This window comes from Pteropus alecto, unplaced genomic scaffold (genome assembly GCF_000325575.1).
Source record: "Pteropus alecto unplaced genomic scaffold, ASM32557v1 scaffold251, whole genome shotgun sequence".
In the NCBI taxonomy this organism is placed as follows: domain Eukaryota; kingdom Metazoa; phylum Chordata; class Mammalia; order Chiroptera; family Pteropodidae; genus Pteropus; species Pteropus alecto.
This window is the reverse complement of record NW_006431048.1, coordinates 3160990-3181610: the sequence shown is the minus strand read 5'-3', so window position 1 is coordinate 3181610 and position 20621 is coordinate 3160990. Positions and strand designations below refer to the sequence as shown.

At 38.5% G+C, this 20621-nt stretch overlaps 1 protein-coding gene across 2 annotated transcripts in view; it reads left to right on the top strand.

Moving 5' to 3' along the window:
* HACD2 (3-hydroxyacyl-CoA dehydratase 2) overlaps positions 1 to 20621 on the top strand; it is an 84702-nt gene extending 64081 nt beyond the window's left edge. For both annotated transcript variants that reach the window (XM_025052100.1, XM_006905573.3), the window contains exons 5-7: positions 12580 to 12701; positions 15112 to 15290; positions 20206 to 20621. In XM_025052100.1, coding sequence (XP_024907868.1) covers positions 12580 to 12701; positions 15112 to 15290; positions 20206 to 20288 — 384 coding nt within the window. In that variant the 3' untranslated portion in view covers positions 20289 to 20621. The remainder of the gene's footprint in view (positions 1 to 12579; positions 12702 to 15111; positions 15291 to 20205) is intronic.

Sequence of the window (20621 nt, the reverse complement as noted above, 5' to 3'; positions counted from 1 at the left end):
TTTGATGCAATCCCCATGCTTGCATTGGGGTGAAAGAAATAGTGCATGAAAACTTTTCAATTAATAACATGCTCTTTGGAGGTAAAATAATCAAGCAGAAATCAGGAAGAATATTGGGAAAGGCTAACAGCTGGTGAGATCCCTCGACATCCCAAAGTTGGTAGAAGTATATTAACCTTCAAGTAGATGGCATCTCTTAAACAAACAACAAAATGCAAAACAACAAAGGCAAAACAAAACATTATCTTGAGATTTAAGGCAAAGAAGACAGCCACCAGCCTGTACTGAGTCACAGCTATGGCTAGTATGTAGTAGGAACTTAATAAATATTTGTCGAATTGAATTTTTTTCTTTCATGGAATAATAACTGCCATTTATTAAATGTCTAGCACTTTACTAAGCACTCGATTTATTTTTCTAATTCTATGACAACCCTGCAGAGGCAAATCTTTTCTCCAGTTTTCACATGAGGAAACTGAGACTCAGAGGTGATAAGTAACTTGCTTCAGGACATGCAACCTGAAAGTAAGGATAATTCCAAAGTTGCAATGATTAGAGGAGAGGGGAGTTGTAGTAACTTGCTAGGCTTATTGAGCAACCTGCCACCATTCCTTCATGTTTTCCAGGAAAGAGCTGAAAACATAGTAGCATTAAAGTTAAACTAATTGGAAGGAACATTTTAGCATTCAGACCTGCATGTCTGACTTTGACATGAATACAGAATTGATCTTGCATTGTTTGTTGACTGCATGTTTATACATTTTTCTCATTGCATGTTCAGAAAAGTTGATATCATGACCAAGAGTTGTTTTCGTAGGCCAAAGCATTTAACTAGGCCATTATTCACATCAAAAAATAGTCCTCAGACTTGAAACTAGTTAAAAAAAAAATAGTCCTCAGTGATTGCTTTGTAATGGAAAGAATTTTTTAACCAGTTTCCTTTATCATTATAGATTAAAAAAAAAAAACTATGTAGATGTACATTTTTCTCTCTTTTAAAGAGAAACAATATCAGTATTTCTTTATAATATGACGCATTTTTCGTAAAAAAGAGGGAATAGTATTTTCTAGTTTGTTGCCATGTCCCCCATCATGGGTTTTTAATAAATATTAAATCATGAATTGTCATATGAAAAGACTAATACTAATCCAAACATCTTTTTTTCTTAAACTGCCACGTCAATATTTAATACATTTCTTTTCTTGTCAAAGACGAAATTCATTTTAAGTAGATAAGTAAATGAGTTACCTTTTTGTTCAGAAAGCTTATTAAATTTATAAAAAAGACCAGGATTGTTGTCGAACTTGTCCTGTTCTCCAGCCCCAGCCCTTGGTTCATGTCAAAACCAGGCATCATCCCTGAAGCCCTTGGCCTCAATCTAACTTGGGAAGCTAGCTGCCCTCCTTACACAAGGTGGTTCTAACCAAGTCAAAAACATGGAAGCTCAGACTGCAGCTGAGTCACCATCTATTTATTGATTCCTTCTTATTCACTCAACGAATATTTACTCAGTATCATCTATGCTCTGGATATTGGGCCAAGTACTAGAATACATGAAGAAGGAAATTCGTGGGTGCTGCCCTCACAGGGCTTCCAGCACAGTACAAGAGCAGAATTGAGCAGACAGAAGTACCATATAGTGGGATAACTGATAAGGCAGGGGAAGGACAGGATGCTGGGATCACGTGTCACACTTTAGCTACCCCAATTGAAGGTGCTCTGAAAAATTGGTCCAGTCTCCCAGGCCCAGTTGTTTCCCCACTGATCTTTGGGACTCAATGAATTAATACATAAAAAGCACTTTGAAAAGTACCTGGCACTTAGTAAGTGCCCAGTTAATGTTAGCTACATGTTAGCCTAATGTAACCTAATCTTTTCAAAAGATTGTAGTGAAAAATTTCTATATAACTGTTTTGAATTCTTTTCTATGTTCTGAGTTTTAAAACATATAATTGACTTTTTACATAGAAATAAATGTTTTTGTGCTTATTAAAATAGTGTGAGCTGATGAACATTTACACATAATTACTTTTATCATATTTAAGGAATAATTATCCCTGCTAATGGGAGTTACTATCTTCAACATCATTACCCTACTTTAAAGCATTTATTAAAAATTTGATTTTGCCGAATAACTAAGCTAAGGCCTCTTCAAAGTAATTTTATGGACCTGCCCTTGGAGTATTTATAGTCTAAGACAGTAGTAATGCTGGTACAAATTGAGAGTCAGCATTAAAGCTATTATTCCTTCTTGGTTTACCTGCTCTTAATATGCTCTTATTTATATGTTTCGTTGTGAATGTTCTTATGGTTATGTAGTATGCCTCTTCCAGCAGATTCAGAGGCTTCCTATCAAAACGATATATCTAGAAACCAGATGATTGTATTTGCTTCTAACTGTGCCCCTAGAGTGGTTGTTTAGTACCTCAGTGATTTTTTAAAATTTATTTTGAAGTAATTTCAGATTTACAGAAAGGTTACCAGAGCAGTACAGAAAACTCATATTCCCTTCACTCAGATTCCCCAAGTATTGGCGTTTTCCTGCATTTGTTCCTTTGCCTACTCTTCTATATTTGTATACCTATTATCATTCGTCTTTTTCTGAACCTCGAGAGCAAGCTGTCCCTGATGTCCTGTCACCACTAAATACTCAAGTTCATGTTTCAGACACTCCTACATCACCTGCATACAACCCTCCTCAGCTAACATTGATGCAGTAGTACCATCTCATTGGGCCCCATTCATATTTCACAGTTATGTCCAAACAATGTCTCTCCTTTTTTTTTTTTTAATCCTTTTTGGAATGGCAACTATTTTACTAAGTATCTTCTATGCTCCAGGTATTATGCTAAGCACTGGGATACTGGGGAAGAGGAGAAACATGGTCGCTGTGGTATTCCCGCCATGTATGTGTTACATTTAGTTGTCAAGTTTCTCTTCAGACCCATCTGGAAGAGCTTCTTAGCCTTGCTCTGTCTCATGTCCTTGACAGTTTTAAAGAGTACAGACCTTGGTTTCTGTAGGGTGACCCTCAACCTAGATCCATCCATTGTTCCCACATAACCAATTCAAGCCATGCATTCTTGGCAAGAATACTACAGAAATGGTGTCACGCTCTTCTCAGGACAACACGTGAGGTTGCAGTGCCTTAACTACCCATCTTACCCCTGGTGATGCTGGCCCCAGTCACCTGCTCTTGATGGAGTCTTCCAGCTTTGACTCCTGGCTGATTCAGCCACAGGTGGATACCAAATGGCAATTGTCTATTTCTTTCATTTATTTTACATGTACTGGTTAGTGTGCTACAGTAAGGAATAGCTTTCCCTTTTTCCCATTTGTTTATTGATTTGTTTTATTTATGTCAATTTGGACTCATTAATTTTTATATAATCTAGTGGATTGTGGTCTGTTATTTACTTTGATGCTAAAATTGTCTGTGATTTGGCTGGTGTGACCCCTTTCTCCTTGTACTTTTGACTTGGTGCTGTCATTTGTTGAGCGTTTCCTTACTTTCTGCCAAAAAAGATTTCCAGACTCTTGTACCTCCCCTGCCCCAAGCCCTGGAATCAGCCATTTTGCCAAGGAGCCTGTTTCCTTTTAGGGGAAGATGGTATTTAGGAACCAAGATCTGGGTAGTTCAGGTGTTCTTTGCTAGTAAATATTATTGCTGCTCATCCTCACAGAGAAAGGATAGACATATATGTATACGAATACATACTTATACCTATTATATATGCACATATACTCATATGCATTACATCTAAAAGTATATAGTGTGTATGTGTATATAATCATGGGTTCATACTGATTCCTCCCATTGCAACCTAATACCTCATTGTTCTTTCTAGCATTCTCCCTTCCATGTTTATAATACCTTCTCCAACAGCAAGAAGTTCATTTTTAAAAATATATTGGTTTATTTGTTCATTTTACTTATTTATATAACTAATTTGCCAACCACACTAGCCATTGCTTCTACGCATCACCACTATGTCTTTACCTCACCTCCCCATGCTCAATTATCAGGCCTCTGGTTCATGCCTGTGTTTAGCACCCCCCAACCTTTCCTCCTCTCTCCAGGTCCACTGGCTCACATCTCCACAGGACTCTCCATCACCCTTCACCTCCTCGAGCTTTCAGCCTCCATGCTGATCCTCTACAAGGGGACGGGAAAGAGGTCTTAATATTTACCCAAAGACAAATACGAGATGGTGAGGATGGTCACTTCTCTGGAAAACCAGAGACTTGCTTTGTATTCCTTTTTTCTTTTTTATTTTCTATCTTTGTCTTTATGAGTTTGTTTTCTTTATTAAAATCATAGTTTATATTTTAATTTCTGCATAGCAGAGATAGAAAAGAGAAACTTTGAGATAGATTTTTAAGCGTCTTGACAATAAGTTAAAGGCAGAGTAAAACGGGGCTAAAACAAAAAGGCAATGAAGGTTATTAGCAAAGCAGGGCCCAGGGAAGAAGATTCACACTAACTTTAGGGAATTCATTAGGGCTTGTTTCGAGTTTGTATGTTGGATTGTCTTTGGTCAGTCAATTCACAACTAAAAGTCAGTTCATGGGCATATTAAAGATGCCTCTGGACAGCAGTAACCTATAATTTGTGATACTTTATTCAGTCCTTTTCAGTGAGCCTATTTCACTCAGTCTCTCTGGTGTCCCAAAGCCTATACAGTGATCCCTCTTCAGAGGTGGGCCACAGTTTTGGAGAACTAATGGCTTTCCTGATTCTATAAAATGGTCACATTTACTTTGTCTGTTCTCCAGACTCTTCTTGCTTATGGGTTCCTTCGAAGCTTTTTGATTTTGCAAGAGAGAAGTGTTCCCATAACAGCAGCTCTGTGCATATATGTTTAAGACCTGAAGGCCAAGAAGGCAAATCAGAACTGTTCAGAGTTTGAGGGCACAGACCTGGGTTCCAATTCTGTAAGCCTCACTTTCCTCATCTGTAAAATGGGGATTCAGTGAGATAATATAAGTTAAAAAGTACTTGTCATATAGTAAGAGTTTGGTCACTGTTAGGTATATTTATTTTTACTGCTGTTGTCGCTATGATTGTTAAAAAGAGATTATTTAAAAAATAATTAAAAGTGGGGAAAAGTCTTGAATAGACATTTCTCAAAAGAAACTATATAGATGAGTAATAAGCACATGAAAAAATGCTCAACGTCACTAATCATTAGAGAAGTGCATGTCAAAACCACAATGAGATGCCACTTGATACTCATTAGGATGGCTCCTTTTTAAAAAAAAATAGCAAGTGTTGGTGAAGAATTGGAATCCTTGTGCACTGTTGGTGGGAATGTAAAAAGGTGCAGCCACGGTGGAACGGTTTGACAATTCCTCAAAAAGTTAAACATAGAGTTACCATATGATCCAACTATATATATTATATATACTCTTAGGTATATATCCAAAGGAATTGAAAGCAGGGACTTGAACAGATATGTCTACACCTATGTTCATAGCAGCATTATTCACAATAGCCAAAAGGTGGAAACAACTCACATGTGTATCAGCAGTTGAATTAGTAAGCAAAATGTGGTATTTATATACGATGTAATTTTACTCAGCCTTAAAAAGGAAAGAAATTCTGATACAACATGGATGAACCTTAAAAGCGTTATGCTAAATAAATAAGCCAGACACAGAAATGCATATTGCATGATTCCACTTAAATGAGGTACCTAGAATAAGCAAGGTCTTAAACACAGAAATTACAGTAGTGGTTCAGGGGCCAGTGGGAGAGAAGAATAGGGAATTCTTATTTAATGGACACAGAGTTTCAGTTTAGTATAATGAAGAGTTCCGGAAATAGATAGTGGTGATGGTTGCACAACATGGTGAATGTACTTAATGCCATTTTAACCATTTTTAAGTTAAGTACATTCACAACATGGTTAAAATGGTTAAAATGGTAAATTTTATGTTATGTATATTTTACCATAAACATAAAAGATGGTTAAAATGGTAAATTTTATGTTATGTATATTTTACCATAAACATAAAAGATTACTGAGATGTTAAGGTGACATAACATGAAAAACTTGCATATATGTGTTGTTATAAGAGTACTTTATCTTTCCACAGTGTCCACTAGTTATAAATGTATTGGCGTCCCCCCTCATACCCCACCCCAGCAACACAACACAACACACACACACTGCCGAAGGAATGATATTTGTAGGAGAAGGGAAAGTTTGGGGGTGTCAGATGAATCTAGAAGAGGGGTTGTCCTGTGGGCCAAATCTAGCCTGCAACTTTTAATAGTTTTTACATTTTTAAAGGGTATAAAAAACAACAAAGAAGGATATGTGGCAAAGGCCACCTATGGCACAAAGTCTAAAAAATTTCTCTTTAGCCCTTTACATGAAAAGTTTGCCAACACCTGGTCTGAAACATTGCTATGGACTGAATTGCGCCCCCTTTAAATTCACATGTGGAAGCCCTAGGCCCCAGAATGGCGGTATTTGGAATAGGGCCTTTGGGAGGTGATTAGGTTTAGACAAGGTCATGAGGGCAGGGCCCTCATGATGAGATTAGTGCCCATATAAGGAGAGATCCCAGAGAGGTTGGGTCCCCCCACCCCATCCAAGTGAGAACACAGTGACAAGGCAGCCAGCTGCAAGTCAGGAAGAGGGTTCTCCCCAGAAACAAAATGCACTGGCTCCCTGATCTCAGACTTCTAGCCTATGGAACTGTGAGAAAATGCATTTCTGTTGTTTAAGCCACCCAGTCTATGGTATTTTATTATAGCAGCCAGAACAGGCTAAGTTGAACAGTTTTGCCGAGTCAGACTCTAATCCTCCTCACCTCTTAGATTTTTTTACAAAAATCTCTTTGCTTCACAAGTGAAAGAGGTATTAAGACGAGGAAAGAACATTCACCTTAAAGCATGATCGGGGAATTTTTTTAAATAACCCGAGTGGTAACGAGCAGGTTCCAAACTGCTAAGAAGAATAGAGTTTCTACAATAGTGATTTTCTTATGTGGCACCATCTGTTTTTCTTTGAATGTAATAAAAATGACAGCCTTTCATGTACTGATACTCCCTGAGGCTTTTAAAGTCAAACATATGATGCGATTTGTGTGTAAAGGTTTTTCTCTTGCACTCATTTGTTTTTCCAGCTTGAATTTCTGTGTAAACTCCTTTGGCTAAATTACACAAGCCACCCACACCCAGCACCTCTTTCCTCACTGGAGACCAGAGGGCGGAAACCTGCAGCCCGAAGGGTCTAATATGAAGCTTAGTGTATTTAGGCAGAGGAAGATTTCCTGCCGATCGGGGCTGCCCCGCACCCACTCCCCCATTTGTGCCATGATTGTGGATATGCAACTTCGAAACATGGCTTTCAAGACATTTTGGCAACCTAGCGTAAACCTGCCCTTTTGTCTCCCTCTTTACTTTTGTAAACCTTGGTAAGTCCTCCTTATCTCCCTTCTCCCTCTTTGCCCTAGATGGTTCCTTTTCCTTTAAATGTTAATAGTATTCATTTAAAATATGCAACATATTATTTTTTAAAAAACAATTTAATGGGAGTATATTCTAGGTTTGCCTTTTCTGGGCATTTCATGTACTTGAACTCGTCATAACAAAGGTAGTCATTTGGCTTCTTTCGCTCAGCATAATGTTTTTTAGGTTCATCTGTGTTGTGGCATTTATCAGTATTTCTTTCCTTTGTGTTGATTCCATTGTATGGGTGTGTATCACATTTTGTTTTAGCCATTCACCAGTTGCTGGACATTTGGGTTGGTTTAGTTTTTGGCTATTGTAATGCTGCTATGAATATTTGAGTGCAAATCTTTGTGTGGACATATTAAACCTCCTATTCTTGATAATTAATAAAATATATTTCTGACACTTGTCTCAGTAAGACATACAAATGACTAACAAACATGAAAAGGTGTTCAACATCACTAGCTATTAGGGATATGCAAATCAAAACCACAATGAGATACCACCTCATACCTGTTAGAATAGCTATAATCAACAAGATAAGTAATAACAAATGTTGGAGAGGATGCAGATAAAAAGGAACCCTCATACACTGCTGTTGGGACTGCAAATTGGTACAGCCACTACGGAAAACAGTATGGAGGTTTCTCAAAAAACTGAGAATTGATCTACCATATGATCCAGCAATCAATCCCTCTACTGGGTATTTACCCCAAAGACTTGAAAACATACATCCAAAAAGATATTTGCACACGGATGTTCATAGCAGCATTATTCATGGTGCCCAGGACATGGAAGCAACTGAAGTGCTCTGTGATAGATGATTGGATAAAGAGGCTGTGGTACATACATACAATGGAATATTACTCAGCCATAAGAAGAGATGAAATACTGCCATTTGTGAAAACATGGATGGACCTTGAGAAAATCATGCTAAAGCGAAATAAGCCAGACAGAAAAAGTTGAAAACCATATGATATCACTTATAAGTGGGATATAAACCTAAAAGCAGCAAACAAACAGAGACTCATGGACATGGACAATAGACTAGTGGTTACCAGAGGGGAGGGGGAGGGAGAAGGGAAAAGGTAGACGAGGGATCAAATATGTGGTGACAGAAAGAAATCTAACTTTGGGTGGTGAACACACAATGCAATATATACATGCCTTACTGTTGAATTGTACACCTGAAACTTACTGGATTTCGTTAACCAGTGCCACAAATTAAATGAATGAATGAATGAATGAATGAATTTTGAGAGGGAAGTGATTTTTATGGCAATGACCTCTAATCACAGTGCCAAAAAAAATTATATATTTCTAGCTCTTAATTCAAAAAGTTGACTTTTTTAAACTCTAGTCCTTGGCCCATTAAAAAATGCCTGCAAAGCTAAACAGGCTTTGTTTTTACTTCAGTGAGGCTATCAGTTGATTTTCTTTCTCTGAGTCACTGGCCTTTGAAAGAAAGAAGGCTCCCTACTTGTTAGAAAAATGTTCCCAACTCCAGCTTTCAAAAAAGTAGAAGAAAAAAAATCAAGGTATTCAAATTAGAGGCAATGATTCCACACATTCCTTGTGTCCAGATCCATGTTGAGAGCTAAGGAAGCCAATTCAGATAAGACACGGGCGGACCCCTGAGACCTCACCATCCACGGAGGTGAGTGAGCCAGGGAACTATTCCCGTTCTACACACTCAGCAATCAGTAATGAAAAGAGGTCTTTTAAGTCATTCTCTCCTCTCCTGCCTTCTTTGATAAAGGAAAATTTTTTATAAGAAGTACTATTAAAGTGTCTACCCATTTTTCTTTCCAACTAAAAAAATTCCAGCTGATGCAAGGAAGTTAGTATTAGCCAGAGTTTGATGCTTTTTCCATACATAGGCTGTATGCACACCCCTTTCCAACAAAAAGCAGTTGGAAGCCTTATGGGCTACCATCCAGGACTTTCTCCTGAGCAGTCTTGGTTTGGACATGTTCAGGGCCCGGAAGTAGCCTCGTGAAGTGGCTTATTTTATTAGTCAACTGGTTCGTTACATAGTTTTTCTCATTTCAAACCAGGCATTTTACTCCCTGTTAATATTTCGATTAGTCTCTCCTGTCCATCTGCCTCTTGTACATGATATCCTTTTCCGTATTTGAAGTAGTAACCCTCTTTCCTTGTCCAAAGTAAGCTCTGCTAGTTCAAGGTTTCTTGTAACCGACTCTGATCCCTAGGTGGGCTCTAATCTATTTAAAATAATCAAGAGAAGATACCTAGGCAAATACTGGTTGGTTGGTTGGTTGGTTGGTTGGTTGGTTGGTTGGTTGGTTGGAACAGCCACCTGTACCCTGTTGGCTCATATGAAGCTTATGGTTCACCAAAAACTCCATATTTAATGGATTCATAAGTTGGGTCTTCGGCATTCTGTACCGGAGTCGTTTTGTTGTTGCTGAATCATATTACTTTACATTTAGCCTTGTTAAATTTGATCTCACTGGGTTTTTTAATTTTTTTATTGTGGTAAAATATGCATGGCATAAAATTTACATTTTAGCAGTTCATAAGTGTATGGTGCAGTTACGTTAAGTACATTCCCATTGTTGTGCAGTCATCACCACATCTACTGCCAGAACTTTTTTCATATCCTCGGACTGAAACTCCGTACCCTTTAAAATGATTACTCTCTATTTCCTCCCACCCCCAGCCCTTGGCAGTCTTCTGTCTCTACTTTCTGTCTCTCTGAATTTGACTAACTCTCAAGTGAGTGCCACAGGAGTGGAATCATACAGTATTTGTCCTTTTGTGAATGGCTTATTAGCATAATGGGTTGAAGGTTTATCCATGTTATAACATGTGTTAGAATTACCTTTTAAGGATGAAGAATATTCCATTGTGTATATATGTATCATATTTAGTTTTGTTCAACTGTTGATAGACATATGTGCTATTTCTACCTTTTAGCTATTGTGAATAATGCCCTGTTATGAATGTAGGTGTATAAATAATGTGTTTGAGTCTCACTGATCTTACTGATTTTAACTCAGAATATTCTTTCCCTGTTTTGTGTTATTAGGTAATTATCTGCCAATGAGATAATTTCAATTTCTGATTTGCCCAAGTCCCTTATTAATAAGAGTGTTGCACTTCCTATTGATCTGAAGATAGAATTTGTACAAATAGGCTATTTCCCCCATCCTCAGCTTTTTAAAAATTATGGCAGTGTCTTTACAGCTCGACTCTAGGAGCAGACCGCTTTCACATTTAGGCTGGGTCTGAGTTTGTTATAGTTCTTTTGATTCAAGTCTAACTGGGGTTGGGGTGGAGGTAAATCAGGTAACCTCTAGGCTGAATCAGAGTGGGAGGTTTGGAGTTTTTGTTTGTTGCTTGTCTACTTGAAGGCCACTAAGACTACACATAAACTGATATCAGGTATCAAAAAGCAGGGTACTGAATCTTGGAATGACCTGATTAGGACTGAATTTGTTTGCTTCACAAATATTTATTGAGCTCCTACTTGTGAAAAGTACAAAGTGCTTTTGGGAATCAAAAGATGAATAAAACACACTCCCTGCTTTCAAGACGATTACAGTGTAAAATATTAGAACTTCCTATTATAACGCAAAGGTCTTTAAACAAGGGTTCAGCCCATAGCTATAAAAACATCTCCTTAAGATGAGGAGGATTACAAAGTACATCAAAAAGCAAAGTGTGTGCTGAAATTATTTTTTAATATAGATGGGTTTTAAGCAAGGATTTGGGGACAGACTGAAAAATAAAACAAGAAAGCTTTAAAGATGTAAGCTTTTACTTTGGCTAATGTGAGAGTACCAGGAAAACAAAAGTACTCTTGCTCTTGACAGTATAAAATTCTTATTATTTTTAGAGAATAGTAACTTTGCATTTATGAAATTCTTTGTCAGAGCAATTTAGTTAATAGGTATGTAAATGACTACTTATTTCATTGTGTAGGTGGACCACTCCATGTACACTTTCTGAGGAAGAATATAAGTGCTAAAAACTATTAACATTGCAAATACAAAGAAGCAAAAGTTAAGGTTTGAACACCATATACCTTTGTTGTATTAGATGTTAGGAGTAAGGCAGAGAAGATCCATCTTATAATTGAAATTTGTTCGGTTTACTCAACAGAATTTCCTATTCACATCCAACTGTCTAACTGTCCTTTTTGGATACAAGAAAACTTAAATGAATTGAGGTGCAAGGTGGTTTCTTATTATTGCTTTTCAAGCAACAAAGAACATAATAAACCTAGCTGGAGTGGGTGAGTGGTGCTAAAAGTTAGAAACCCACAGTAGTAGATTTTCATATGAGATGTGTAGTCTAAGGCATCTAGTGAGAACATCCCTAAAAAACACCGAAGGGGTTCTTTTAAGAGTTATTGTTTTTTCAACATGAAAACAACTTCAGAGGAGGCTCGGAACTCTAAAGCTCTTCTGGCTTTAGCTACCTCATATGATCAGTATGGAAAGCTTCTGTAATCCTTGAATTAAACCAGACTTAGTCTGGGGGAAGAAGTCACCAGTGGGAGAGAATAAATGGACTCTGCCTCTTAGATGGTGTCCAGATCTTTCCTCACTTGAATTCATCCTGCTCAGTGAATTAGCCTCTTCTTTGATTGTGACATTTCCCTTCCTTGAAATTTCCTCAGGTTCCACGTTGTCTTGCAAAGCAAATTGAAATTCTTGTTAATGCATCCCAAGCTTTTCACCAATTTGCCCTTCTACTCTTCTTATCTAACCACTCTTGGCTCCCACCAGCATCAGTTCACATTCTCCACAACAGGCTAGCCAGTGAAACTCACTCATCGTGTTTATTTCTTTTTGGCAGCTACAGCTCATGATTCCCAGTCCCTGCCTCTCTCACTCATCAGTAAGCTGAGTTCCTTCTCACTTGCCTCTTCCTACTTGGCCCTACACAGTTATCACAGGCATGTGTTCCTTTATGTGCCAAGCTCTTTCTGTACTGTGCTCTAGCCACTGAGAATAGAGACAAGGGGTTGTGTCCACTTACTCAACCCACCAGCTCTGCAAGGGACTGGGGACTGGGCTGCATATTGTGAATGCTTTTTATTAAAATGTTTTATGTTGTTGCTTTTGCTTTTGTTTTCCTTCAGGTACAGAGTGAAGACAGTGTCCTCCTGTTTGTTATTGCCTGGACAATCACAGAAATTATCCGTTATTCCTTTTATACATTCAGTTTATTAAACCATCTGCCTTACCTCATCAAATGGGCCAGGTAAAGAAGTACAGGGAATGAAGACTAACTTTTGAAATCCATCACTGCAATATTGCCTAGATATTGCCTCCAAGTTTCTAAAAATACGGTTCTGTAAGATAGGGGTTGGGTAGAAATCTGGTCTGTCGATTTCATCAGGATAAAGAACTCCACTTTATTTTGATTAATAGAAACACTTTTAAATTCTTTATACTTAAGTTATTTTTATTGGGTCATTTCTTTTCAGTTTATTCAATAGAGATTTCATGTGACACCCCATTTTTGTCCATATCAAATTTAACTGATGCCATTACGATGGTTTTTTGGACCAAGTCCAGTTCTTCTATTCTTGATTTTGCCAACAAGCTGTGACTCTGAAATTAATTTTAAATTAATAACAAACATTTAATGGCAGTTTGGCAGTTTTATTTTGCTTTGATTATTTTTACCAGTAATATTTATTATAAATTGAATAAAAGGCTGACAGTTCATCTATTTGTCTGAACTAATCCATGAAACATTTGTAAGCAGTTTTCTGAGTTGGAAAAGACTGCGAAGCAGATTGATAAAGCAAAAGGAGTAAAATTGTACATGGGGCCCAAACGCCTCCTTTCATAGAAGGAAAACAGTGGTTCCTAGATAAGTTATAAGTTCTGATTAGAGACACAGACCAGTTGTTTCCAACATTTTAAGTATATGAACGCCTTGATTTTCTTTCTCTCTCTTTCTTTCTTTCATTTTTTTTCTTTCTATTTTTATTGCAATAAACATGTTTATTAGGAAAAGGGAAAAATGGGAAAAACACAGCAGTCCCTAAACAACCTGGGCAGATGTTGTGAAAGCTGCATACTCTGGTAATAGGGGAGATTTACTGACCGAGCCCTGATTTCACTATTGGAGAATGATTCTCTGTCCGTTGTCTTCCATGGCCTCTGGAAAATTGTTCCCTTTCTGTCGTCCTCCTTCTCATGGCTGAAGTTGGCAGTGGGGAACATGTCTTCCTTTCATTATCACAGATTTCTCAGCACAATTCCTATACCTGGAATTTTGGAGCCCAGTGCTTGCTGTCAGTCACAAACAGCCAAAGACTTTTTATGTTTTTATTTTATTTTTTATTATAATAGTTGACATACAATATTATATGTGAGTTTCAAGTGTACAACATGGTTATCCAACATTTATATACCTTACAAATTGATCACTGTGATATATTTAGTTATCATCCGTCACCATACAAAGTTATTACAATGCTATTGACTATATTCCCTATGCCGTACATTACATCCCCGTGACTTATTTATTTTATAACTGGAATTTGTACCTCTTATTCCTTCCTGTTCACCTTTTTCACCCATCCCCAACCCCCTCTGGCAACCATCAGTTTGTTCTCTGTGTATATGAATCTGTTTCTTTTTGTTTTGTATGTTCGTTTGTCCTGTTTTTTAGATTCTATATATAAGTGAAATCATGGTATTTATCTTTCCCTGTCTGATACATCACTTAGTGTAATACACTCTAGGTCTATCACAAATGGCAAGATTGTATTATTTATGGGTGAATAATATTTCATTTATATATATATATACACATATATATGAATCTTCTTTAGCCATTCACTTATCAGTGAACACTTAGGTTGCTTTCATATCTTGGCTATTGTAATAATGCTGCAGCCAAAGACTTTTTAAAATCTGAGCTCATGATTTCTTTAGAAATACTTATAATTCGAAATGACTTCCAGTTACTGCCATAGGATGAACTGCTCTCTGAATTCTTTTTGAAACATAGAGAATTCCTTTTTAAGTGAAAAAAATATGGATTCTCCCATGTGATAGTAATTATAGTTTTTTTGATTGAAAAATTACATAATGATCAAAAGCTATTATGAAATTTTAAATGTTTTTTAAATTAGTGTATATTTCATTTTTCACAGTAGCATGCATAGACAGTTGAATAATTGTAGCAATGTACACACATTGGATGTGCTATTTTTTTTCAGTCCACAGACCAGACTTGGTGTGTGTTGTAGGAACTCCTAGACACATGTTCTAACACCTTCCCCCTCAACTCCCTGCAAATCCCCAGCCCACTCCCACCCCACAGGGCAGACTGCTCAGTATAAACCATGACTTGGTGCCCCTACTTTTCCAATATTTGGTATCACCTTAGAGTGATGAGTTGTCTATTCATTCAGGCCAAATTTGAGGCTGACCAAACACATTTATTTTATTTTAGAACATCCAGAAACATACCTACTATAGGCTCTTTTCAAAAATTAGCTCGTAAAATCCAATTTTAAACAGTAGCTAAATAAGAAAACATATAAACAATAGCTTTCTAAAAAGGCCAGTACTGATTAGAAGGTTGGAAGTGCGTCTTTCTACTAAAGGTGGCTTCGAGCCTCAGTAATGAATATTTTGTTTTGTTTTAGGTACACACTTTTCATTGTGCTATACCCAATGGGAGTGTCAGGAGAATTGCTCACAATTTATGCGGCTTTGCCCTTTGTCAGACAGGCTGGACTGTACTCCATCAGTTTACCTAACAAATACAATTTCTCCTTTGACTATTATGCATTCCTAATCCTGGTCATGCTCTCCTACATTCCACGTAAGTAAACAGTTACACATATATTTATTTATGTTTTAAACCTCAACTCTACAATAACTAGAGTTAAATGCCTTTGCTTGTTTTTACACCATATCCAAGTAAATATAAATCTGATTTATTGGGAACACTTTGGTTTTTGTTGAATGCCGACTGTTAGAGGGAATTTTCTCTGCTAGTAGTTGAACCCTTCTCAGTACAGCTGCCAAATACAGCCCTTCTCGGCGTTTGGGTTTGAAACAGTGACTACCAGGATAGGTAACTATCTATTGAGGAAAAATACTGAGTGGAAAACAAAAAAAGCCATTAAAACCTTACCTTGACTTTTTTGTTTCTCCAGAACTGCTTATTATGATATTTGAAAAACATTCTAAAGAATTTTTGCATTTTTACTATATCAAAATAGTTACTTGATTTTTAAGGAATCCGTGGTTAACTGGAAACAAATAACAAAATTAAAAGATTGATTTATTTTTTTCTATATTTCTTAATTTCCTATTTGGAAATAAGCACTAAAACCGTCTGAACAGAACGTAGTGTTCTCTTCAGGGTGGTTTCTAGTATTTTAATAGTGCCACTGAAGGACCATATTGGATAATCAGATGTGCCTATCAGCGTACTTGGTAACAGAGGGAAAAAAACATCATATTTGAGGCTTCTGTAAAGCGAATCCTGTTTTCTGAGGAAGCGTTGCTTAGTCCTTTTCTTGAATTCTGATATTCAGTTAAAATCCTGTGATTGATTTCCACATATCCAAAAGGATCTTGATCTACCCAAGGACATATAATGTTCTTCTCCTTTGGCTATTTCTGTAGCCAGTGTGACTCTTATTTTAGTCTATAAAGTGCTATATTCTCCCCCTAAACCTCAGGTTAAACTCAGACAGGAGTGTTGGGCTTTCTTCAGCCCACAGCATTCACCGCATGAAACGTCCTAACAGTCATAAGCAACATGTTTGTGTCCTCTGTGGAAAACTGCATTTCGTGCATTATAGAAGAAAACTACATCTAGATTTCATGTGAACGTTTTTCTTGGAGAGATTCTTGGACACAGTGCTGCTTCATGATTCATTTCACACTTTTTAATAATTCTCAAGTCTTCCTCTTTGGTGCTGAAACTATGGCGGCTGAAGGCCATCTCTCTCCAATGTAAAAGGTAATTTATTATCAAACAAAAGATAAATATGAAAGAGTCTAAAAATTTAAGTCAGAAAAATTAACTTAGAGTTTTTCACCTTTCTCATGTTCCGTTAGAGTTCCATTTTCTGGTCTCTAGAGCAGCAGTTCTTAGTCGCAGTTTTGCCACACCCAAACTAACGCACGTCCCAGTGGGCACCACAGGATTTATAAATCCAGCTAAGTTTTTGAATGATAGATGCCGTTTTGGATAACAGGGAAAGGGGCAAGGGGGCGCAGTAACAACAAGGTGCTGCCACACTGACAGAAATCTGGGGCCCCTACTTCTGAGTTGCTGCAAGATTTCTAGTCTGCTGAAGGAAGGGCTTCGTTTCTGGAACAGCTCTCCAGGGCAACCGGCGACTCTCTGCACCTCCTAGACATTTTTTATGTTCTGGTGGGCAACCAGTGCCCAGTCTGTGCCCCTGACCTCATGATATAGAGCAGCGGTCCCCAACCTTTTTGGCACCAGGGACCAGTTTTCCTATGAGAATCTAAAACCTGATGATCTGAGGTGGAGCCGAGGTGGTGATGCTAGCGCTGGGGAGCGGCCACAAATACAGATGAAGCTTTGCGGGCTGGCCTGCTGCTCACCTCTTGCTGTGTGACCCAGTTCCTGACAGGCCTGCAGCCTGGGGGTTAGGGACCCTGATATAGAGAAGGGGCCTGGGCATGCCCAGGCAGCTTTCCCTGGTAGGATTCCTGAAGGAAAACCAACCGAGTTCTGTGGGATTTTCTTTCTTGGCTTTAAAGGAGAGAAGAGAGAAAACACAGACCTCAGGTCCAGCTGTCTTTTAGAGAGTAGGGCGGACTTCTCGCAACAAAAGTCTGCTTTCTTTACCTCAGTTCCTTCCTCCTTCTATTTTCAGCCTCCTCTTGGTAAGAGAACTTGGCTTAGTTAAAGTCTTTAGTCTTTCTTTTTTAAGGCAGCTTAACTCTTATAGATGAAGGAAAAGGGTTGATTTCAAATAAAGTTTAGAAGACTCCCTTCAAACCCCTGACTCCCTCCCCATCTCAAAATGGCAGCCTGGACCACATCTGCTGCAGATCATCTGTGTCTGCTGCACGCACTGTGTTTCTGGGCTGGGCCGGTTGCCCTGGATGTTTTCAGTAGTTTAGGTTGTTAATAGCGAGACAAATTTACACAGTTCATTCCCAGCCAACTGTACAGTTCCCATCTTTCCAAAGCTTTGTATTTATAAGAAGAAATGCGGAATTAGGAAACATCCCTGTTGACATCAGTCTTCTTTACCAAATTTGGTTTTTTTCTACAACTTAAGTTTCTTTACATCTTCTTTAATGGGAAGTTGATTATGTACACATATTACTTAAAGCAACACCTCTTCTTTATGATCCTTACCTATTATTGCATTGAGGTACATATAGCCCAAATTGTGGCCCATGAGCCATGGTCCTGGGAGTGTTCTTGTGCTGGGATGCTTTGGATCCCTTGCAAGGTGCTCCTCTCCTGCTCTGCTGAAGTGGCAGTATGTCTAGTATCTGCAGTAGATGTCTAAGTCCTATTTACATTTTCCTTCCCCACATTGGTGAAAACTGGTTATAGAGTGAGAGTAAAAAAGGTCAGAGAAACAATGATATGGGGTGAGGACATCAGGAAGCTGGGCACACCAGGTTGTCAGTAGCCATAACCATACCTCTGGTTTTTAGAGAAACTGAGAAGGAAACTTGCCCCAGGCAGAGCATTTCTAGTTGCTCTCAGCCTCCCAGTCTTTCTCTAGAGAGAAAGAGAGCCCATCTTCTTAAAGGTACCCACAACCCCCCACTCTTACCCCCACCACAATACATTGAGATACTTACGTGCACACACGCACACACACACCCAACCATCTCCATTCTGTGTGTCCAGAACTTGAAGAGCAGAAGGTAGAATTCTAAATAGCCTCTTGTCAGATTGAGATTTTCTTAGCATTATTCTTCATTATAGCCCAATGTAGTTAAAAATAGTAGCCATGAATCAGCCATTATAGTTGGGTTCAACCTGAACGTGTGGGTAAATCAGATGGAGACAGTGTCATCCAAGTTCTGGTCACCAAGAAGTCACTGCTAGAGCTGTAGAGAACCTACAGCCCAAGTTCCGCCCCCCCTCCCCCAATTCCCCTGGCCTCCCCGACACACATTCCCTTCTCTTAGGCACTGAGAAGCCTCTGGAAGATGTAAAAGAAAGAAAAGGCCATATCTATCCTCTGTTTCTGACATCTGACTCTTCTGGCATCTCCTTGCCTACAGGGATTAGGTATATTCCTTCGTCTTGCTTTAACTGCCACTAAGGGCCTTGTAAATGGCTTCTAGGTCATTGTCCTCCCTCCAGCCCTCTGAACTGGCTGCGAGGCGGTAGCCACCTGTCTGAGGTGTAGTCATCACAGATACAGCCAGTGGAAAAGTCCTTAGTGCATTTCGCCCCTAAGTTTCCTGTTACTGAAGCATATCTATGGAAATGTGACGGCCCCACATTTTAAATGATCACAATTAGCATTCCTTATGGTTTAATTATATCTTTACTTTCAGTTTTTAGATTATAGAGCTTGTCAAATTTTCTGGCTTTTATACCAAAATAGTTCTCTCACTGTTGAATTGGATGCACAGGCTCCGTCTTTTCTGTGATAACTTCCTGCCTGCAAATAGTGAGTGGAATGGATGGCAGCCCTGTTTGACAGCAGGGCCTCCTCTGCAGTTTATCAGATCTCCGTGCACATACCCACTGCTATCTTGGTACTTTGGGAGGATCATTTGAAATTTGGCCAACTTGGAACCCATTTAAAAAGGAAAAGCTCAGAGTTGGCGGTAGTAGAAATTACCTCTCCCAAATTCCAGGTTATTGTCTAAAAAATAGAGATTGGAGCTGTTGAGAAGGGGAGGAAAGGAAGGACATTGTACACCCAAGACCATCTCACTGGAGTTCCTTATATGGTTATTGAACCCCCTACCCCAATTTATAGTAACCTGGAAAGTCCAGGCAGATTAAATGGCATTTGACAACAAGGGCACTCTGGGCATTTGGGGTGGGACAGTTTTTGGTTGTGGGAGACCGTCTCACATTGTTCCTGCCCCCATTTCCAAATACTCCCTAGGGAGGCAGTACCACCCCATTCATTTGAGAACCAGTACTTTTAAAAATAATCTATAAATTGCAAAGAACAGAATCTCTAGTGCCTAAAATACTGGCTCTTTTCATAAGGACTTTTCCTACACTCAAACCTGGCTTAGTTGTATTCAGATCAAACGTCACAGCACTCCTCCCCCTCCTCGGTCTTATTCAAAGAACAACCAGAGCCTGGTCCAGGCTCCATCAGTAATTTTCAGTAAGACCCCAGACACATTGCCTTCCCTCTCTGGGGCTTGAATTCTTCTTTGTGAAACAGGGATAATAACGCCATCACTAGAATTCTTCACCTCGTTATTGTAAAATCAGAGAATAAATGTGAAGATAGTATGAGAGTATAAAGAGTATAAAGGGAGGCAGCTCTGTGGCATCTTGCTTGGTAAGGGTAGTGACAGTAGTGTCCGTCCTTCCAGTCCATACCAGCCTTCCTCCTTGGCTAGCCCAGGAAAAGGTGGGCCTCTCTGCGTTTCTCTTCCCCTTCCCCGAGCCCTCCTTGTTACCCTTCCTTGGTTGGTGGATGAGAAAGTAGTCAAGAGAGTCGTTGAGGACTTCAGGTGTGTGTGCTTTAAATAGAACATCCAATTTTAAATGATCTCTAACCAACTCTTTCTTTTCTTTCCAGTTTTTCCCCAGTTATACTTCCACATGATATACCAGAGAAGAAAAGTCCTTTCTCATACTGAAGAACACAAGAAATTTGAATAGTTCTGTTTCCTGCATCTTCCAAAAACCAAACTTTTCAAAGACAAAAAATGCTGCAGACTTTTTGAGTTCTCAGTACATTTCATAGAAAATAAGTAAGAACTATTTTTAAAATACTGAAAAATAAAACAAAAACCAAAATCTAACATCACATGGGCCTGGGATTTTGTTTAAAAAAAATTTTTAAAGCCGTTACATAAAGCGTCCTGGCCGGTCTTTTCAGCATGCTTTTTCAACCAAAAGTTCCCAATATTTACGATGGCGTTAGAAAGGGATTTGGCATTTTATATCCTGTTTCCTTCATGTATCTGATAAATAAAGATCTGTAACATTAAA